At 52.4% G+C, this 20,325-nt stretch overlaps 9 protein-coding genes across 9 annotated transcripts; 3 read left to right on the top strand and 6 right to left on the bottom strand.

Annotated features, from left to right (window-relative positions):
- Nucleotides 1–274: 274 nt before the first annotated feature.
- On the bottom strand, nt 275–1,492 carry M409DRAFT_22802 (uncharacterized protein; the record flags this gene model as incomplete). Its single annotated transcript, XM_033806500.1, has 1 exon — nt 275–1,492. One exon carries the CDS (start codon nt 1,490–1,492, stop codon nt 275–277), a length of 1,218 nt encoding a protein of 405 aa, XP_033667637.1.
- Nucleotides 1,493–2,436: 944 nt separating this feature from the next.
- Nucleotides 2,437–2,878, bottom strand: M409DRAFT_54536 (uncharacterized protein; the record flags this gene model as incomplete). Its single annotated transcript, XM_033812746.1, has 2 exons — nt 2,437–2,553; nt 2,648–2,878. 2 exons carry the CDS (start codon nt 2,876–2,878, stop codon nt 2,437–2,439), a joined length of 348 nt encoding a protein of 115 aa, XP_033667636.1.
- Nucleotides 2,879–3,449: 571 nt separating this feature from the next.
- M409DRAFT_22800 (uncharacterized protein) lies at nt 3,450–4,064 on the top strand (the record flags this gene model as incomplete). Its single annotated transcript, XM_033806499.1, has 2 exons — nt 3,450–3,626; nt 3,657–4,064. The coding sequence occupies 2 exons, from the start codon at nt 3,450–3,452 to the stop codon at nt 4,062–4,064; spliced, it is 585 nt and encodes a 194-aa protein (XP_033667635.1).
- Nucleotides 4,065–4,274: 210 nt separating this feature from the next.
- Nucleotides 4,275–6,235, bottom strand: M409DRAFT_22799 (uncharacterized protein; the record flags this gene model as incomplete). Its single annotated transcript, XM_033806498.1, has 8 exons — nt 4,275–4,443; nt 4,496–4,729; nt 4,783–5,331; nt 5,380–5,449; nt 5,499–5,587; nt 5,644–5,708; nt 5,763–6,076; nt 6,127–6,235. The coding sequence occupies 8 exons, from the start codon at nt 6,233–6,235 to the stop codon at nt 4,275–4,277; spliced, it is 1,599 nt and encodes a 532-aa protein (XP_033667634.1).
- Nucleotides 6,236–6,708: 473 nt separating this feature from the next.
- M409DRAFT_66337 (uncharacterized protein) lies at nt 6,709–8,241 on the top strand (the record flags this gene model as incomplete). The annotated part of the gene is made up of 4 exons (XM_033816892.1): nt 6,709–6,955; nt 7,005–7,796; nt 7,847–7,905; nt 7,954–8,241. The coding sequence occupies 4 exons, from the start codon at nt 6,709–6,711 to the stop codon at nt 8,239–8,241; spliced, it is 1,386 nt and encodes a 461-aa protein (XP_033667633.1).
- Nucleotides 8,242–8,794: 553 nt separating this feature from the next.
- M409DRAFT_54533 (class II peroxidase) lies at nt 8,795–10,100 on the top strand (the record flags this gene model as incomplete). The annotated part of the gene is made up of 5 exons (XM_033812745.1): nt 8,795–9,155; nt 9,224–9,465; nt 9,519–9,717; nt 9,777–9,941; nt 9,979–10,100. 5 exons carry the CDS (start codon nt 8,795–8,797, stop codon nt 10,098–10,100), a joined length of 1,089 nt encoding a protein of 362 aa, XP_033667632.1.
- Nucleotides 10,101–11,652: 1,552 nt separating this feature from the next.
- On the bottom strand, nt 11,653–12,811 carry M409DRAFT_66336 (uncharacterized protein; the record flags this gene model as incomplete). The annotated part of the gene is made up of 3 exons (XM_033816891.1): nt 11,653–11,752; nt 11,798–12,696; nt 12,752–12,811. 3 exons carry the CDS (start codon nt 12,809–12,811, stop codon nt 11,653–11,655), a joined length of 1,059 nt encoding a protein of 352 aa, XP_033667631.1.
- Nucleotides 12,812–13,566: 755 nt separating this feature from the next.
- M409DRAFT_22795 (uncharacterized protein) lies at nt 13,567–14,119 on the bottom strand (the record flags this gene model as incomplete). The annotated part of the gene is made up of 3 exons (XM_033806497.1): nt 13,567–13,599; nt 13,656–13,741; nt 13,792–14,119. The coding sequence occupies 3 exons, from the start codon at nt 14,117–14,119 to the stop codon at nt 13,567–13,569; spliced, it is 447 nt and encodes a 148-aa protein (XP_033667630.1).
- Nucleotides 14,120–16,319: 2,200 nt separating this feature from the next.
- On the bottom strand, nt 16,320–20,219 carry M409DRAFT_54530 (uncharacterized protein; the record flags this gene model as incomplete). Its single annotated transcript, XM_033812744.1, has 1 exon — nt 16,320–20,219. One exon carries the CDS (start codon nt 20,217–20,219, stop codon nt 16,320–16,322), a length of 3,900 nt encoding a protein of 1,299 aa, XP_033667629.1.
- Between the last annotated feature and the right edge of the window lie 106 nt (nt 20,220–20,325).

The raw sequence follows: 20,325 nt of genomic DNA, 5'->3' as shown, positions 1-20,325 counted from the left end.
AAACACATCCAAGTACTATCTCTCCATCTTCTGAGACATGACCACCCTTCTGTCTGCATCATAGACAAGTTAGAAGGCTTGCGAATGATGGAGATGCTCCTTCCATTTTGAGACGAACACCCGACGTGAAGACTTGACGGCAGGTCGGCGCTGATCATCGACTGCCTATGGAGAATTACATGACTCAAGACGTATGCGGTCTCAGAACAATTCTTTTCTTATTTGGCTAGACCTGTGTGCTTCACCGACTTGCGCCCGCTACTTCACCACGATCCTAAATCTTCAGGGCTTTCCTCACCTTCTCGCCAATACCTTTCAATCGATCGCACGGCTCGTTGGAGAACACGAACCTGATGAAGCTTTCTCCATCACTCCCCCACCCATCCATCGAAGTCACATAGATGCCCTCCTCCATCAAGGCAGTCGACGCCGCCTTTCCATTGTCAACGCGCAGGACAAACGACCAGCCTCCAGCCGGAATCCCCACTGGAAGACGCTCCAGCTCCTTCATCAAGAGATCTCGCCTAGCCTCGAGCTCCTTCGTGAAATCGACACAGTCTTTGTCCGAGCCAGAGTGTTCGAGGGCTGCTTGTGCTGCTTTCTGACCGATACCAACGGGAACGACAACATTCGCCATTCCTACCAGCTGGATGTCAGAAATAATCCACTTCGGTCCAACGATCCAGCCAACGCGCCATCCGATCAAACGAAGCTCCTTAGATGCACTTACGACGATAATGGTTCTTTGTTCCATGCCGGGGAAAGAGGCGGGATGGATAACTGGCCGACCGTCAAAGAGCAGTCGTTCGAATGCAACATCGTAGATGAGGAGGAGGTCACGGGAGATACACACATCAGCTACAGCTTGCCAGTCTTCCTTATCAAGGTACAGACCAGATGGAAGAGCTGGTGAGCTCAAGAGCAGGGTTTTAATCTTGATGCCTTCTTTTTCCTTCGACTCGATAAACGACAACAGCTTCTCGCGAGGAAACCTCCAAGGCTCACCGGGGCGGAATTCCACAGGAAAGAGCACGGGAACAGCTCCAACGAGTTTTACACGATTGATGAGTCCAATGTATGTCGGGTCAGTCAGGAGGACACCTTCTCCAGGCTCGACGGTTGCGAACAGAGTATTTAGAACTCCAGAGAGCCCTCCAGCTGTGATGCAGCAGTTCTCTTCGCCGGAGTACTTCACGCCTCCTGCCAGTCGAGATACATGGGCAGCCGCAGCATTTCGAAGGCCTAGCTGGCCGATGAACGGCAGGTAGCTGTTGTCTTCTTTGTTCGATATGGCCTTGGTCGTGGCTTTGAGGGCGACGGGATGAGGAGGAACATCAGTGTCGAGATTCTCCAGCCTGAGAGGCTTTTCATGCTTCTCTCCCGCTTTTGGTGCTGCAGTGGACGATTCCTCTTTTTGGGAAGCCAGTGCTCCCATGCGGTCGACGCCAATTCCAGCCAGAGACTGTACCCGGGCGGTGCGTCGTCCAGCCATTGTTGATCTTGGATGGGCAGGGAGAAAGAAGTAATCCTTGAACGTAAGGCTGCAAGGAAGAGGAGTTAATTGTCAGCTTTGAGAACTGAGTTGCATTTGAAGGACTGGACTCCTACAAAATCAAAGATCACAATGACTCACGGTATGGATTCCTGCTACATAAGCAGCCTCCAGTTCGTTGGTCGTTCCTATCTCCAAATTGAGACTTCTATGCGGAGAGTGGAGCGTGGATACGCTAGAAAGCTCCCTTATCAATGCTACATCTGACGTCGAAAGCCAACGTGAGCGATGTAAAAGTTGTGAGAAGGAGTTGCGACAATGAATGGAGCTGTTCTTGGTCTCAGCTCCGACAACGGATGTATGGGAAGGAAGGAGCTTACCCAGCTCTCTCTTCTTCGAGCGATGGTCGCAGCTTGACTAGGTCATAGGGCGAACGCTTTACGATTATGCGGCTAAAACGTTAAGTGTGAAAAGTGAACGAGAAACTGAGAGAGCATTGTTTTCCAACCTATAGTTCCATTCCTAACCTGTCTGTCAATCTGTCTGCCAGTCTGTCCTTGTTGTGATCCAATCTTGAGTACCGAAAGCATTCCCAAACTCCTAACTCCTAGAATCGATATGGATCGTTTCCCAACGCCCTGTGCAAAAGAAATCTATGTGTATGTTCCCCAAGAACCATCTCCAGGGTTGGCATCGCCTCAAGCCTTCTCTTTCCGTTGCCGTAGGCTGTACAAAATTGCACCCACCGTGTTGAGCCTCGCCACTTACTGCTGCGTAGCCACCGTCGAAGACTCATCAGCCGAGGGCGTTGGTGTAGGATTTGAGCAGATGCAGCTGACGAGTTAGGGGTATCGGTATCGACGTGTGAGATGGGGCAGACAGCTCGCGTTCCATTCCGTGTTGGGTGGCTTTCATGTCGACAAACACCGTGTAACCTGAGTCTTCTAACGTGAGGAACCGCACCGTGGTACAGACCCCTTTCCACGATATGCTGGTGTGTTTCCAACCACCGCGCTTGTCCACAAGCTCGAGTGTATCGTCGGCTTGATGAAAGGGCCGCGCTACTGCGAATGTCAGTCGCGTGATTTGGTCGGTGAGAATGTGGTTCCAGCGCAGGTTCAACATCGTGGGCTGATGTATGTCCATGGGATTCACCTCGCGGCTGATGCAGAAGTTGGTGTTGCGGAAGTAATCGAGATGTGCAAGCGCGTAGAGGCCGATCGATTCGTTGTGGATCTGGCGGTTGGCGAGCACGAGATCAATCGTGGGTGGAGTACCATCAGCCAATTCGACTTCCTTGTCATCGTCAGGGGCGAAGGCGTACTCGTAGATGCGATTGCGGATCTCTGCGGGCATCTTGTCGAGCAAGAGGCACTGAGTCGACATGTTGGCGTGGTTGGTTGGGTTGAAGCTGGGACAAGTCAGTGTTCTTCTGTAATCTCAGGGGTGTGATCGGAGTTCAGTGGTGCAATGTGGCTTGCTGAGTTCGAGAGAAGTTGGTGTAGAGATCAGGGGGCTTGAGGGTTGTTGAAGTTCGGACTCAGGTTTGGACGCGACTTAAGTATGATGTCTCGTGAGGGTGTCGAATGGTATGCAGGGCGTTGTCAGTAATGCCATTGTGAGCGTTATCGTCACAGTTTCGTGCTATTCACCCAGCATTGACATACTTCCCTAAAAGAGCGGCGTCATCAGAGTGCCTGGGTGAGGCAGAAGGCCTTGGAATTCGCGGCGCTCAATGGGGTGATGTTGCGGTCGACTTCCGCCAGCCAAAGTCGGTCGTCGCTTCTCACACAACACACAAAGAAGACTTCCTCACAAAGCCATTGAAATCAGCGCACTTCTTCATTGATCATCGACACAAAGACCCCACAAAGCATTCGAAGGTAAGCCCATCCACGGCACGCCCAGCAATGGGCGCTCACCTTACACCACAGCTAACGAAGGCAGAAGCGCCACCATGGCATCTACCACATCCGCCTCGAACCCGCCACCATGCCCCTTTCTTGAGAAGCTGCCTGCCGAGATACGCAATGAGATCTACGAGCTCGCCTTCACCCAAGACTCCTCCACCTCCGAAATCGAGCTATTCGAGGCCAAGTCACCATCGAAGGCGCTTCTGTCCACCTGCCGCCAAGTCTACGATGAGGCAAACGGCATCTAAAAGGACACCTATGGGAAGTACTGGCACGCCAACCGCTTCGTGTGCACGCTGTCGACTTGGGCAACCCAAACCGCGAGGAGGATCTGCAAGGACTCCTTGGATCCCTTGCACGACTTCGATCTCGAGAACATCTCCAGCCTCTGCATCAAGTGTACGGATGGTGATAAGATCGTTCTGCAGCACACCCTGAGGAATCCTCGCGGTGGATGGTCGATCTCGATGATGGAGACCGAGGCTTACGTCGTGCTTCGTAAAGGTCGCCAGGACGGCTGCTATGTCACCTACGTGTGGTCACTCGACCTCATGAGACGCTGTTTGGACGTGGTTGGTCGGAAGGTCACTCGAAAGATGCAGATCAGACGATTCATATCGCAGGGTGGTATTGAGGATTCAGGGGAGGTCTCAGAGTGAAGAGCAGGTACGGGGGAAAGCTGCCTGTCGCAGTAGACGAGGACTGGCCGATGGTCATTGAGCTCAGAAAGGAGCGGAATTGTGGCTCAAGGGCGAGAGAACGACGGTTGAACAAAGGATGGGCAGCTTATTTGGGTAGACATTCGACGACGATCGCCCAGCGGCTCCTTACTACTTAAGTGTCGTCCAGCACAACCTAAAGAGAGACATTTAGACCTTCTGGTCAAACTTGACGCTCTCCTCCACATTGATTTCTGTTCCTTCTATCACACGTATGTGAGCATCTGCATTCGTATCTTGAATGGCTGTGATTTTGGCGCCGACACCAGCAGCCCGATACTTGCCGAACTTTCTTGCGGGGACCTTGGCTTGGAATAGTCTGAGACGAGATTAGCGATAAGTTATCTGCGGGTCGAAGAGAGTGCACATACTCATCAAGCTCTTCCAGGGAGCGACCAGAGAGCTCAGGCATGAAGAAGTATACCCAGAAAACGGATATCAGACTGAAAGAACCGTACACAAAGCCGACTCGACTCTGAAGGTTACCCGGCTCGTTCTGAACGAATGGATTGATGTAGGATACCAGAAGAACGGCCACAAAGCTCAAGGAAGTGGCAATGCTGATCGTTCGCTCTCGAAGCTGAGAGGTGGCGACCTCGGACGTTCTGCCTACAATGTCAGCGGGTTGCTGTTCTTAACGAAGTGCGTATCAACTTACGTGATCCAAACACAACTACGCCATCCCATAGTCGAGAAGAAATACCAGATTAGCATACTCGCCAACGAGCCCTTCGCAGCATCTCCAGAGACGCCCCCTGGCCAGAATGAAGACAGTCCTGAGGCAAGCCACATGAATGCCCAACAAGCGACGGCGGCAACGAGCAGCAGCGTTCTTCGTCCTATTCGATCAGACAGGTAGAAAGCGAACAGTGCTCCGGCCACTGCCATCGCCACCATAGACAGATGTCCTTCAAGGGCATCTTTGACGCCTAGCTGCTTAAGGAAGATCACGCCGTATGACGAAACAAATGAGTTGCCTTGCAGCTGTTGGAGAACCTGGACGCTGGCAGCAATCATTGTACGCCGACCATTGGAGCCCTTGACGCAGTCGAGGTAAGTGGTGGCTTTGTGGAACTCGGCCTGTTCTGCGTTGGCCTCTTCGAGTAGCTGCAGCTCTTTCTCAACGTCTTCTGCTGAAGCCGCGCCTTTTCGGATGAATGCCAGGGCAGCCCGGGCGTCTTCGCGGCGGTTCTTGAGGAGCAGCCATCTGTGAAGTCGTAAGTACACTGAAGTTCGGACGCTTCAACGAACTCACCTTGGTGATTCCGGTAGAAACCAGACTATGAAAAGCAGAATCAGGGTTATGAAGCATTGCACGACCATAACTTGGGCTTGGTCAGCAAGTTCGGCGACCCCAACGATTGAGCAACGTACCTGTCCGAAAGGCCCATTGATTCTCGTACTTGCGAGAAGCTATGACGACTCCACTGGCTAGAAGAACACCGCAGAGTTGCCAGAATTGGCTAGAGACTGTCAGAGGCCAGTCCACACTGGAGACGAAAAGGGGCAAGGGCCTTACTAGAAGTTCACAATCGTTCCTCTGATAGCCGGGGGCGACAGCTCCGCCATGAAGACGGGGATCGTCTGGCCAAACGTCAGAGTATGTCCTTCAACTACACGAACGGTGAGGAGACATACGTTGGCCTCGATACCCATAGAGATCGCATTGACCATGCGTCCAGCCATGACAGCCCAGAACGAGTGTATCACATTCTGAATGACCATCCCCATCAGCGCAATGACGACGAGGAGAACAATACTCCATCTCCGTCCGATTTTTCTACCAACTGCGCCAGCGATCAGACAACCGATGACCATGCCTGCATTCGCCGTGCCAGATCCAGCAGACTGCCACGAGGATGGAATTGCTCTCGATTCACCGGTTGTTGAAGGAGGGCCGTAGTAGTCGGCGAATTCTTGGACGGTGAGGACGCTTGACCACCAGCCGTTGTCTGTCCGCACGTCAGTAGATTAACTTCATGACGAGATCTGACACCATTACCGAAGCCGAAGTTGAGAGCGCCAATACTCATGAACATGAACACGGCGAACGTACGCGGCGTTAGTTCCTTGACGACGGGGGCGTTACGGACGCGTTCCATGACAGACATTTTGCTCAAGCTCGCCCCTTTGTCAGAGCAAGAGGTAATGGAAGGTAAGACATTGGAACAAGGCCGCCCGCCGTCGCTTTAAGTGCGGCCATCGTTATCAGCGTTGAGCCATATCAATGGCTATCCTGTGTCTCAACCCCAGATGAGCGGAGTCGCCATCCTTGTCAATCCAAGAGCTGGGGTCTGAAGGTGGATGTCGTGATAGCGGGAGCGTTGGCCGCGGCCAAGTTCGATATGCAAGATATGGAGTTGGCCGTGGGCGTGCGGCAAAAGCACATTCGACTTGCATGCATCTTGACGCCGTGGTAGCGACTGAGCAGCATAAGTCCACCAATGATCAGACGATCAGACTCGTACAGCGCGGATCGACGGAGCTGAAAGTCTTGAGCAGGCAACATATAAGATGCCAACTCAGGGACTCCAAGAGCGAGTTCATTCTTGTCCGTTATCAGCTCCACATTATGGCTACAACAATGGTTGAGATGCAGGCTGCGCTACCAAGTGTAGCCGTCCAACATATCGAAGAGAAACCATTTCCACCGAGGCTCGATGAGCGTTTTGCAGCGTTGAAGCAAGATATTATTAAAGATGTTGATCCAATGGCACTGAAGCAATCATACGAACGCCTTAAAACGGACTTGGCAAATGAAGTCGATCGTCTCGAAAGACTCCAGCAAGCAGCGATTCCTGAAGTGCAGTGGGCTGACGTCCAAGCGAACGGTACTATCCCCTTATCAGAAAGCTATAACATTGCTGATGGCAGTTTCAGGTGGCAGGATCCCAGACAAAATCGCGGAGGAAGCCAGGCATGCCGGTTGCGTCCTCTTCAGAGGCGTGATTCCAGAAGAGCAAGCACTGAAGTGGAAAGAAGAGCTCAAGGACTATACTTCCAGACATCGAACTGTCGGTGGCAGACCATTGAGCAATCCAACGTTTTGGCTATTGTACTGGACCCGTCCACAGGTTCAAGGCCGATCCCACCCCGAGATCCTCAAAGCCATGGACTCGATCATGAAGTTGTGGCACGTCGAGGACGACTCGCTGCCTATCGACATGGACAGCCAAGTCCACTATGCTGATCGCTTCCGTATCAGACGTGCTGGTGATAAGGAATATTCTCTCAAGGCCCACTTAGATTCTTCCGCCATCGAGCGATGGGAAGATCCGAAGTATCGTTCCAACTACGAAGCGATACTCAAGGGCGAATGGGAGAAGTTCGACCCATGGCGTATGGACAACCGACCGGATGCTGTCACCGACCTGTACCAGCAACAAGGCTCGTGTTCGTCGTTCCGTGCTATGCAAGGCTGGCTGAGCATGAGCCATTGCGGACCGGGCGAAGGCACCTTGAGAGTGCTGCCCAGTCTCAAACTGTCCATGGCGTACATTATGCTGAGGCCATTCTTTTTGGATGAAGAGCTGGATGCTTCTGAGCCGACGTTTCCCGGAGCCACGCCGGGCAAAGGCCAGTTCTATCCAACCTCGAAATTTCATCCCCATCTGAAGCAGGACACGAGTATCATCAGCGTTCCAAAGGTCCATCCTGGTGACTACATGTTCTGTAAGTTGTAGCAGGATTGATGGTGTGCGTCTTGGCTGACACCTCGCAAGGGCATTGCGATCTGGTACATGAAGTCGAGGACCAGCATAATGGCGAAGAGGACTCCAGTGTAAGCGAACTCCTCTGAATATTGCAACTCCAGCTCACTTCTGTCAAGGTCTTCTACAACGCCAGCATCCCACTATGCCCATACAATATCGAGAACATGCTCCGAATGCGCCAGTCGTTCAGGGACGTGGTTCCTCCCAGAGACTTCTATCGTGACATCGGTGGTCCATACGAGCTGGAGCGAGAGCATGAAGATCATGGTGCGAGGGAGGAGAACATTCTTTCGATTGAAGGTCGTCGCGCTTTGGGACTGGAGCCATTTGATGAGAATGAAGCTGGACTCAGTGTGGGCCAGAAGAATGTTCGCAAGATGGCGAACGATGCGATGCGAGAGTGAGATTGCAGAAAGGGGGTGGCTGGTGAAGGCTAGACAGTTTTCGGTTGTTGTTGCATCGGGCAGGAAGTAGACAGTGGTGCTTTTGCATTGGCTTTTTTTTTCTCTCTTATCTTTGTTCTGGAATTGCAAATGCCATCTCTTTAATTGGTTTCCGCCGTCCCGAAATGATCACTTCGTGAAGTCGATTCGAGGCTGCGAGCGTTTGAGTTGGTAAGAGTCAACCGTTTTGAGAACATATGCGCTTGAAAGTAAGCCTTGATGCCGGGCTAAAACGCCACATACGTGCGCAAACAGACTCAACATACCATGAAGTTGGATTTTATTGCGGACCGGGAATCATCATTTGTGTTCACAGCCCCCCTTCAGCCGCTGAGGCTTCTGTCTCGCAATTTCGTGTGTTTAAAGGCCCACAAACGGGGTACATCTTGTAAGAGAGCCATCGCCACAGCATCTGGCCGCGGGAATGCTTTAAAAGAGAGAGTTGACAGGTCTAGCCGCTTGGGAGCATGCTACCAAGCTGTCCCTCCTGTTTCTCCAACACATTCCTTGCAGTATGTTCACTCGCTTGTCTATGTTGCTTTTCATTGCCATCATCCCTACTTGTCTCCAGTTTGCACAAGCAACACAGGATGCCAATGCTCTCGTAGGACTGCCGCGACCAGACTCAACAGAAAGAACATCGCCGCTCGACGTGGATAGACTGAGCTCAGTCCTTCCGATCCACGACCAAAACGGCTCTGCACCGCGGTCGAGCAAGGCTATAGCAGAACTCAAGTCTAGAGCCTTCGGTCAGCAACAGCGCAATAGGAACTGTCCCGCCATCTGGAAGACAATCGCTGCCGATCTCAAGCTGGATTTTCTGGGTTGCAATGACCATGCAAGATCAGCTGTTCGTTTTGCTTTCCACGATGCTGGTAAGAGTAGAGCCATAGCCAGAGCCACTGCTTTTATTAAGCAAGTAAAGCTAACAAGGCATATCAAGCTGGCTATTCATCACTCAATACCCTGTACGGCCCAGCAAGTGGAGGCGCCGATGGCTCGCTTCTCCTCAACGACCAGGAGATCTCTCGAGACGCCAACGCACCTATGAAGACGTTTCGAGATAATTTGCTTCTCCCAAAGTACAACACTTACAAGTCTTCTGGGGTTGGCGCTGCAGACATTGTCCAGTTCGCGGGTGCTATCGGGGTGAGGAGCTGTCCCGGTGGGCCAAGATACAAGACAGTGAGTCGGTGTGGCTGCATTCAGACGGTGGTCTGTGACTGATTATCGAACAGGTCATCGGTCGGACTGACGATAGCAACGCATGTCCAGACGGAACCTTGCCTGCTGCGTTTGGGGCGAATTCCTCGTACTCAGCGATAGTGCAGCTCTTTGCACAGAAGGGTTTCAATGAACGGGATTTGGCGGCACTGTTGGGTGCGCACTCCACATCAAGAGCTTTTGCTCAGCAGCAAAATGGGATTCCTTCTGGCCGTGAGTGGTTTGGTCGAGGAATCTGCCAGAAAATGAACATTCTTAATAAACATGAACAGGTCCGCAAGACAGCTCGCCCAATGTGTGGGATACCGCCTTCTATCGACAGACACAAGCCTCTCAAGCGCCGCCAGGAGTGTATCGTTTCGATTCCGACGTGAACGTGGCACAGCCTGAGACCACGTGCGGTAAAGCGTTTACGGACTTTGGGAGCTCTCCGCCTAGTAAGTCACTCCTTCTGAATCTGTCCATCGTTTCCAGCTGATATTGGCTCAGCTGTCTGGGCTACAGCCTTCGCGGATGCTATGTACAGGTTGAGCGTACTTGGGATTTCGAAGGATGTTGTGTCCGGGCTCGTTGATTGCACAAGTGCTGTCCTTTAGTCAGATTCTGCGAATACTGCACAGTCGGAGAAGTACAGCCTCTCCGCGCATCGGAACGATATTCGACTTAAGCTTGACTAGGGTCTCGACGGGTCCGATTTGTCCAAAACCTTGCTAGCGAAGAAAAGTGGATTTCAGATTATCGTTCCGATGCGCAGAGAGGCTGTATTTGCACCACCTTGCCGCATCACGTTAGTTGTCAAGTCGCAGGGGAATGGCGGAGAAAATCTAAGCTCGGCAATCGAAGCAAAACGATATGGATAATCTCTCAAATTTAGCGCTAGCGCACGGGCCTCTATCACATGCCAATGAACTCCTTGAAGCGCCCTTCTGTTAATCCCTAGCTCAGGCACCGTCATAATTGAATTGACGGTCCTCCACAGAGAGCAATCTGCGTTCTCACTTGCGAGGACGATGTACAACCATAGCGACGCACGAATCCCGAAACTTGCTCAAACCAACTCGGGTAAGCAGGAGGCCATTGGTCGAAGGCTCCCACACACTGGGGTGGGAGAACAAGTCGCGGCTACGACGCGCAAGTATTCTCCATTGATGGATCATCTGCGACATTGCTATAAACTCGGTGAGAAGGGGCTGCCGCTCGGGACAGCACTGTGCCATGTCGATCTTCTTGGAATGCATTTCATACATTCATCTTTGATACCCGTTGTTCTTTCATTCATTGCCAGCATAGGATCATGCACGGCGTCTCGAGCTTTTGGATGCTCACAGCAGATTATCGATCATCTTCGGCTTGCCTTCGATGACGTTCAGACGACCCTGAGGACAGTGCTGAGCATCGAAGAGACATTGGACCATGCTGGCGTGATTGGACCTTTTGGTGGCACTCAACCACAGCAACTACGACAGACATATTTCGGAGACGCGGACGAGGAAGAATACGACCATATCAAAGCGACCCTGAGCAACATGCCCGAGGCGATCGGAGCCGCATCGTTCTCCTGCATAGACGCCAAGCACGACCCATGGGGCCAGCGAGACAAATGCGACACACATGTTGCGCTTTCGCAGCACGAGAGGAACCATATCGTGCTTTGTCCAGCCTTCTTGCGCACGTCGCTCCTGGGCAACACTTCGACGATTGGCGCAACGGTGGAGCAGGTCCATGGTGAGCAGGAGCATCTTGCTGCACATGTTCTGATTCATGAGCTGGCGCATACATCGGCTGCGAGCGGTTCTAGAAGAAGTACGAAGACTTTTCCCGATGCTGGTACAAGGACTGACATGCATAGTCGTTGACTGGTTCCTTATGGCACCGCTGGGCGGTGAGAAGGGGAAGTTCGCTTACCAGTCTTCTCCGGTACAAGAACTTGCTTGCATGTCTCCGCGCCATGCTGTCGAGAACGCTGATAATGTTGCTTGGTATGCGATGTCGATGGCCCTTGCAGTGAAAGGGGCAGTCGTAGATCGCATTTCGAGGTGGGATTGTAGGCAGGCGAGGCGTCGCTACGAGGCATTGATAGATCCTGAGAACTTTATGATATCCACCTGAAAATGATGCTCCTTTCGGCGCCCCCATGACGAATTACAGTTAACGCTTTCGCTCTTCGTCAAGCAACCACTTGACTCCAGTGAGAGTATCATCCACAAACTCCTTGCTGCGCTTCAACTGCGGCCAGTTGGTCCAGAACCTAAAATACGTTAGTACTCCCACGAGCCTGCTATGTCTTACTTACATATGCCCAAATCCATCATAGACCATCAGCTTCGTAGCCGCATCATTCTCCTCCCTCAGTAGCCTTTCATAGATCAATGCCTCATCTCGCAGAGGATCAAGTCCAGCTATTTGGAAGAAAGCCGGAGGGAGATCCTTGAGATTAGGATGCAAAGCAGGGCTGAAGCGTGGATCCGCTGGATCAACCTTGAGCTGCTCGAGTTTTCGCTTGCCACGGCCAGGCTCGATCTTGATCACGGGGTCATATACTGACTCGGTCCTGCTGCGATAATCTGACTTTAACCGCTCTGGCACGACATGCTCATCGAGCAAGGCCGGTACGCAGAGATACTGTCCCGTGAGGGGAGGATCCAAGCCATCGTCTCGAGCCATCTGGCACATGACAGCGGCAAAATTCCCTCCAGCCGACGCACCACCAACAATAAAACCTTGACGAGGGTCTGCCGGTAGAAGCTCCGAGGAGGCAGAAGCCGTCTTCGCGCACCACTTCACTGCGTCAAAGGCATCATTCACGCCGTAGGGAAAAAGATACTCGGGCGCCAAACGATAGTCCACATTGACACACACAGCTCCAAGATCTCGAGCGAACATGCGGCAATTGAGATCCTCGTCGGTCAGGTCCCCTCTTGTCCAGCCTCCTTCGTGGAACATCACAACAAGAGGTCGACCTTTTCCGCTCTCGAGAGGCTTGGTGGGGATGTATATCTTCACGGGTATCTCGAATCCATCTCGAGCGGGAATATGATGCAAGAACTCTTGCACTTCGTCCGGAATGGGTCCTGGCATGGGATATAGATGGCGAAGGCTGGCCAGATGCGCTGCGCGATTCTGCCGGATGTCGTGGACGCTGGCATTGACGTTGCCGTTGGTCGTGTCCGGCAAAGGGAACTTTTCCACAGCCTGTGAAAGTAGTCACACCCACTGATCACTTTCGGTGCAGGTCCTGGACACATACATCTGTGAGCTCTGGATGAGGAGTTCCCATGCGCTTTCTGTCTGCTTCGGTAAACGCCATAGTGATCAGGGCAAGATCAATGACTGAGATGGCCTTATATTAGCAAGTGATGTATATGAGCCTCCAGTTAGCGTGAGATCATCGCTGTGTCAGCTCGATGGATGTGCAAAGCAGTAGAGTTTTACGATCACTGATCAGTGCCAGCTCAATTGGGAAGTAGACATGTCCGGATAAATCCGGCTAATTCGATCCTTCGGAAAACCGGTGGATCGGATGTCGCTTTTCCGACTACACCTCAGCCCCTGACACTTCTTCAAACATTGGTCAACCAACACCTGTAGAGTACTCCATCGTTCCAGAAAAGCAAACCATACAATCACGCTCATCTTTGGTTATACATATGTTAATGACTACTCCGCAGTCGACGTGACATCCAGCTTCAGCCTTGCTCTCGAAGATAGTGGAGACCGCGATACAAACAGCATGAAAAAAAAGATCGCATCAGGAGATACCTGGTCCGAGAAAAGAGTAAATCGAAATCAGAAAAAGATAAGTTCCACCGATCGATCTATCTATACTCAAGCCCTCGTAGCAATCACTAACAGACATAGCAACATTCGACATGTGGTTTTCAAGGAAAAGAGTTTCAGAGAACGACCCGATACATCTCTCAAGTTATATCCTCCCTCAGAAAGCAAACCAGTCCCCCGTCCTGCTTTTTTGCCACCTCCCCTGATGTTGTTTTTTGGAATGAGTGTCCTGGTTTTCCTTCTCGAAACGCCTATCCATGTTTTGGTGGGTTGTTGGAGAGACGTTTAGACGTCGGTGCAGATGACGGCTTGGCCGGCCTGAAGGGGAGTGTTAGCTGGCATGTTGGAGCTTGAAATGTGGTGGAACGACTTACAACTGGGAGGATACAGCACTGGGCGCGGCTGCCAGTGTTGGCGCAGTCATCGACGAAGGACTGCTGGGAGGTGAGGCCGAGCGATGCTGAAAGGGTTGTTAGCGTAGCCATAAGATCATGTTACGAAGCTACTTACGAGCGTCGCAGGTCAGGCCGACGAGGCCGAGGACATCAGCCTGGCAACACTGAGGAGTGTAGAGAGCTGGGCAGAGGTCGGACTCGTTGCCAGAGCCGGAGCCGGAGCCACTGTTGTCAGATCCGCTGTTGCCGGAGCCAGAGCCGTTGCTGCCATTGCCAGAGATGGGAGTGACACCTGGGGCAGCAGCAGCGGTTGTGGCGCTGACGACGGCGCTGGCAGAGGAGGTAGCAGGAGCCGTGCTGGTAGCGCAAGAGGTGGTGGTCTCAGGCTTCCATGGAGCGGCGAGAGCGAGGGCAGCGAAGCTGGCGATGATGGCGAACTGCATTTTTGATTGAGTTGTGTTGGTAAAGACTGTGTCTTGAACGAGTGTGAAGGTCCGAGGACTGTGTGCTGGAAAGATGAATGAAGTAGTAAGTTGCTGTGATTGCTTTGTTGGCTGATGGGAGAGTAGGATACTGGAGCAAGTCGTCGACCTTTATATCACTCTCCGAGTAGCATTGAGTCGCCCGACTCGTGCATCTTCGTACTCGTTATTCGCCCAATGCATCTTGAAGGTGACCAACGCGGCACTGCCAAGTCAGAGCGTTGAGCCTGAGATCCGTTCGTGGACGGACGGCTATGCTCGATGCCGACAAGGTGGATCTTCTGAGCGCATTGGTGCGGCGTAGTCTTGCTCCGTAGTCTGCACAAAATGATCCTTTCTTTGACGCTTATGCAGTCTTTCGACATGGGCGAATCCTTCTTCAAGCCACCATAATATTGCTTAAGTGGACTTCACTTGCATTTCTGTATGTCAAGTGCAGCCTGCACTTTAAGCCATCCACATCTTCATACCACTCCAACCACCGACAAGGCTGCTGATGCTGTTTGTGCGCTGTCGCAATGGACGTTCTCCGACGCTGCACCGGCAATCCGTCCTCCCGTCATCGTCCACGTGTTGGAGCGTGTGATGTCGTTTGTACACGACTCCGCAATCGGGTGATCGGCATAACCGTCAACGTGAGAATGATCGACAGGAACACTGCCCGAAGCTCGCGCTGAAGGATCTCTGACTGCCCCTTTCGCGAGTAGTGCTGTCGATCCCTTGGCATCCTTTCGACCTCACTCCTAACTTTTTCCTGTGAGGTTTCAGTCCCTGTCTGTACTCGCATCAACTCCTGAACTGTACGAGAGAAGCCTCCCATCAAAAGAGCATCTTTCGGCGACCGGTCCGGATGACCAGCTCCCATTTCCGGCTCCATTCTTTCTCGTAAAATCACCACTTCAACCAGAACCGCACGGTTCATTGACACAACCCCTTCCAGAAACCTTGCAGATCCGGTCTCCGGCATGTCCAACGTGGCAAAGAATCGCTTTTGCCTAATTGGATCCTGCCGCGTTCGCCTTCGATAAAGTAGAACGTGCATGGCGAAATTTGCAGCTATTTCTGACGATCTTCTTCGATTCCCACACGAACCGTTCTCCGGATTTGCAAGCAAAAGCAGACAGCTCTGCCCGCAAACCCGCCAAGACTGTCTGCTTTTGCTTGCAACCCCCTTGCCGTTCGTTGCGGAGATTATTAGAGCCACGAGTCTGGTTGTCTGTGTGATTCGTTTATTCGCTTGTCAAACCACAACGTTCCGCGGGCGACGGCCTTGTAGTCACGACTCGTAACGTTTCGTGAACGAAGTCGTCGTGCTTTCCCGAATGCGACTCCTTTTTCTTCCTACCATTTCGTGGCTTGACACTGCCACTGTCAACGGAAATGCTTCAGCATGCCGAGAGCCAGCTTGGTGTTGATCCTTCGTTCAGAAATGATGTATCGCACGTAGGCATATGCTCCAAGACCATAGGCTTTGGGATTTTGGTGGCGCTGCGAATGTCCTGTTCAGTCCAAAAATTCGTCACCATACTCAACGTCGTTCTGCGACATTTATCTACGGTTGCGATTCAATTCCGGACCATGTCTGTCCCGAGACTCGCATACTCGGCGGCGTGGAAGCCTTCGCAGAGCAGCATGCCATGACTTGTTGTCATTTGGAATGCGTGAAGGGCGACGACGTGCAGGGGAAGAGGAGAGGGTGGAGTTGCTCCTCTTCCTCAACTGCAGTCTCCGCCTCTCAACAAGGCGAAATAGCTTTGTTGAATGTGCCGTACAGTGCGCTGTTATTTTGATGCCATTTTGACAAATGGGTAAGAAACGAATGGCCTTCCGACGAATACTTGTGTTCTGCGCTTGAAAAGATACAGGGAAGAAAGGCGCCTAAGCCTGTGGGCCAGTCTATGCGTATCTTCGTACAACCGCTTCACCCTTGTCTAGGGCCAAGCACCAGCGTGTCTAGACCTCAAAGAAGCAGAAAGAGCCGGGAAATGATACACGGACTCGCCAAAACATGCGCTCAGAGTTCGACAATTTTGTTCGGCGAGAAGGCCGCTCGCAGCAGGACCTGTCTTTCTGCCTGGAGCGTCACGCCAGAATCTGCGGTATCCCAAGACTCAGACGTTGTCGACAACAACTATGCTCAACTCCTGGAGAGACGTCCTACCTACTTCTCAAGCAAACTCAACCCCGCAAACGCTTTCAACACTGGCGCCTCCCGTTTCTGCTGCGACGCAGACATCGCCTCCCAAAGCACGCCCTCCCCGCCCCACGGCCTCGCCTCCACCTCCCCATTGACCTGCTGCTGATCATCAGACGAAGGAGAAGGAGTATTGAACACCTCATCCATGCAGCTCCTACACGCATCGATGACCTCTTGGAACGCCGCCTGCACAGCTACCGCCCGCTCCCTCATCGTCCTCCGCATCAGACCTTCCACGAGCTTCGACGTATCCTCGCCGGTGGAGTTGAGGCGCTCGATCAGACGGGCGATGGAGTTGACGAGGTACTCTTCTTCGTAGACGGTGCCTTTCTTCCCTCTGGCTCGTTTCCTCTCTTCCCGTCGCCGATTCTTGGAGGTCTTTCGAGTGGCATTTGTTGCGAGAGTCCCTGTCGAGCGGTTCGTGTACCTTGTCATGAACGTCCCGGCGGTTGTCGTGTCGGTGGGAGCGAGGGAGATGTTATCCGGCGCATCATCGTATTCGCCCACTCCGGCATCTAGGAAAGCCATGGGGTCTTCGGCTTTCTTTTGACGTAGCTCGCGGAGTCGGGGAACCTGAGCTTGAAGTTGAGTCTTCATCTCAGCGAGCATCTCGGTCATGGTCGCGGACGCTTCGATCAAGCCAGGGTCTACTAGGTTCCGCAAGAGCTCTGGTCTCCGCCGTAGCGCGATCTGCCTGATAGCATCTGCGAACTGGTATCCTCGACACAGAAACTTGACTGCAGATTCGAGGTCGTCCAAATGGTCCAGATAGATAGTGGCCGCTGCAATGTAGTCCTTCGCCTCCTCCAGACTGTCAGCACAATCTTGGGCCAGCTCGGCCATCTTCTCGTCCGACAAGCCTGTCAGGCCAGCAGAAGCGAGACATTCTCGCCACATGCTACACGATCGGTACGCTTCATAGGCAGAAGCATAGTCTGAGATGTACTCATAAGCGATGCCGGCCTCTTTGTAGCGGTTTCGGGAGCTCAAGAATTCGCCATATATTCTCATAAGTTCGACCAAGCGAGCATTGTCGTATCGATAGAGATCGATGGCGGTGCTGTAGAGTTCATGCTTGGCGGCGTAAGCCTTGACTTCTTCGAACGCGCCAAGTGCATGAAGGTGAGACAGAGCCTTTTGATAACGCTTCAGATTGTTGTCGATAGCATGCCGCTGCCTCAATGATTCCATGTCGTGAAGATTCTGTAGGTAGGGGAGATACTCTCTCGGATCTTTCTGTGACTGTTGAGCAACAAGCAGAGCAACATCCAGATCGTAGATACCGAGTGCGGTGTCGTAAAGCTGATTGACGTCTGCGAGAAAGCAAATATGTTCCACGGCTTGCTCCAGCTGGTCTTGCTTCTCTTGTCTGCAAAGATCTGCGACAAGCAGGAGACCAGCTTCGAGGTCTGGTGGGTTCTTGCATACATGTGCCGTGACAATGCTCTGCAAGTATGTGCTCTCGAGCCCTTGTAGACGGTGCAGGAAGGCATCACAGATTCGGTTAACCTTCGAGGAGGATGTGATAGGAGCGAGGTGGGAATCGCCATTCGTGAGCCCGTTAGCTGTCGCATCCTGCTGGCTCAGTTTGAGAGTCTCTTTGTATATAGTCATTGAGACATCTTCCTCTGAGAGCGAGCTGAGAAACAGGTCGATGTACTCCACTTTCTTCAACTGCTTGATGAACAGATCAACATCGCGCATGAATTGCTCTGGGGCATAATCGTGCAAGATGTTCATGTCGACTCTCTGAGTTCGACAGATGGAGAAGGCTTTCTTGTAATCCCGATTCGAGATTGCGTGGCGGATAGCGGCAAGTACCAGAGCTCGAGGATAGATCGTCTCCAAATTCCCGCGAGGCATCTGCAGTACCAGCGAATATGCGCCAGGCATGACTGTAACGAGCTTCGTACCGCGCTCGACATTGCGACATCGTTCATCTTTCTCCGGTTCGTCAGGCGGCACTTCAAGTTCGCCATGATGCAAGTGCACAAATTTGAGAAGATGCTGGCTCGTGGTGTAGATCAAGTGGCTCGTCGTGACGACGAAGGATGTGCAGCCTGGAATCTTCAGGGCTTGGGTCTCGCCTTTGACATGCAATGTGCCTCCAGGCGTGAGACCGAACAAGATATGCGTGTCATCCTGTTTCCATGCGTCGACCGTTGGGCATAGGGTCGGCAGCTTGCCAATCGAATTGGTAGAGGTTGAGGCATTCATGAGCTCCAACACCTCCCCTTTGTCATTCTCGGCCAGTATTCTGTCGTGGTTCGTGCATGGGAAGAGGCTTGAAACGCCGCTCAAGTCTTCTACAAAGTCAGATCCATCATGATGTGGTCGAACTATTCTTGCTCCTTGTTCATTGACACTGCACGTTGCGACCACAATATCCTCGCCCGGCCCGATAGCAACCTGGTAGCGGACCTCGGATGAGGGTGAAGCCAACTCGACTGTGCGGTCCAACTTTGCACGCTTTGCAGGCCGTGTGTCGTAGTCACACGTCCACAAGGAAACAGAATCTGTATGCAGGACAGCAAATCGATTTCCAATCTTGTTGAAGGCGACATCGATGGCGTTGGAAGGGAGTTCGACCTCATCGAAAGCCATTGGTGGCGGAACGTTGGCGGTCTTGAGGGGAGTAACTTTCAGAGTTTTTCCATCTATCACGGCCACTGCGCCCACGTCGTGCGGTGGGACCACAGAGCCGCGAGACACTTCAAGACTGTAGTCGAGGAGCCGTATATTGTTCTCGTGGAAGCAAGCTAGTCGGAGGGGCCTTTCAGCGTGCCAGATAGCGTTGGCTTGTTTGGAGCTCTCGGGTGCTAAGACGACTTCTTGCTTGAGATAGTAGTGATAGTTTCCCATGGTCCAGAGCTGCATACGGCCTCCTAACGAAACTGCAAGGACTGAGGAGTCGCTATTCCAGGACAACTCAATGTTGCTGCCAATTGTGTCCAATTCTGACTTGCTGAGTCGTAAAGAGAATTCGCCGTGGCGCAATCCATTCCGTTCGAAGAAGACAACGTCGATCTTGTCAACGTGTCTTTGGATTCCGGCAATCAATTGACCGCTCGGCTTCCAGCTAAGTGCGCCTTCGAGGCCATCGACAGGCTCGCTGACACTGTCAAGGACACCTTCTCGAGAGAAAACTCGGATGACTCGTCTCGTTGTCTCTGCCTCCAGTATGCTATTGATAGCCACATACTGTCCGTCGCCTCTCCAACTGATCGTAGTCCGGCGATCTTCGAATTCGCTAAGCTTGCCTTCATCAACATGCTCAGGAACGGTCGGATCCCGCAGAGCTTTTGCACCTCGACCTTGGAATTGCGTCTCGCGTTTGCCCCAACCCACAGAGACATGATTGGAGACCTTGAGATCATCTGCCGAGAGGTTTATGCTTGCGGTGCCTTCGAATTCCCTGGTCATAAACAGCACAGTGTCGGCTTTGGTGGCAATGACGAGCAATTCTTCATCTGGGCTCCATTCGGCAGCAGAGATGCCCACATCGACAGATCCAACAATCTCGATTAGCTCTTCTCCAGGTTGAGCATCCTCTCGTACGACGATGATGTCGCCGCCTTCAAGGACGAGACATACAGAGCCGCTGTCTTGCAGACTGTGAAGATTCAACACTCGGTCCACTGCCAGGTGTGGGTTGGGAGATGGAGCGTCCCAGGATGCGATTGAGACTGTTTGATCCGGACTGAAAGTGTCGTTTGATAGTCGCTTGAGGGTGATTGTCGCACTGCTTTCTGATGGACCGAAGCAGCAGATGAGGCCAGTGGAGTCCCATGCGGTTGCTACGAGGTGCGACTCATCTTGGCCGAACCTTATTGCGGCATGCTTAATATTGCGCAGATTCCGCATGGCTGACTCGTTTCGATCATGGAGTGGGCGAATTAATATCAGGAATTGGCCTCACAGACTGATATTCACATGGTGGCACTGATTCTTGAGATTGATATGTGTGGTT

The sequence above is a fragment of the Zasmidium cellare genome (genome assembly GCF_010093935.1).
Source record: "Zasmidium cellare ATCC 36951 unplaced genomic scaffold M409scaffold_17, whole genome shotgun sequence".
Lineage (NCBI taxonomy): Eukaryota > Fungi > Ascomycota > Dothideomycetes > Mycosphaerellales > Mycosphaerellaceae > Zasmidium > Zasmidium cellare.
Note: the sequence above shows the minus strand (reverse complement) of the source record. Positions and strands in the feature narration are given on the sequence as shown.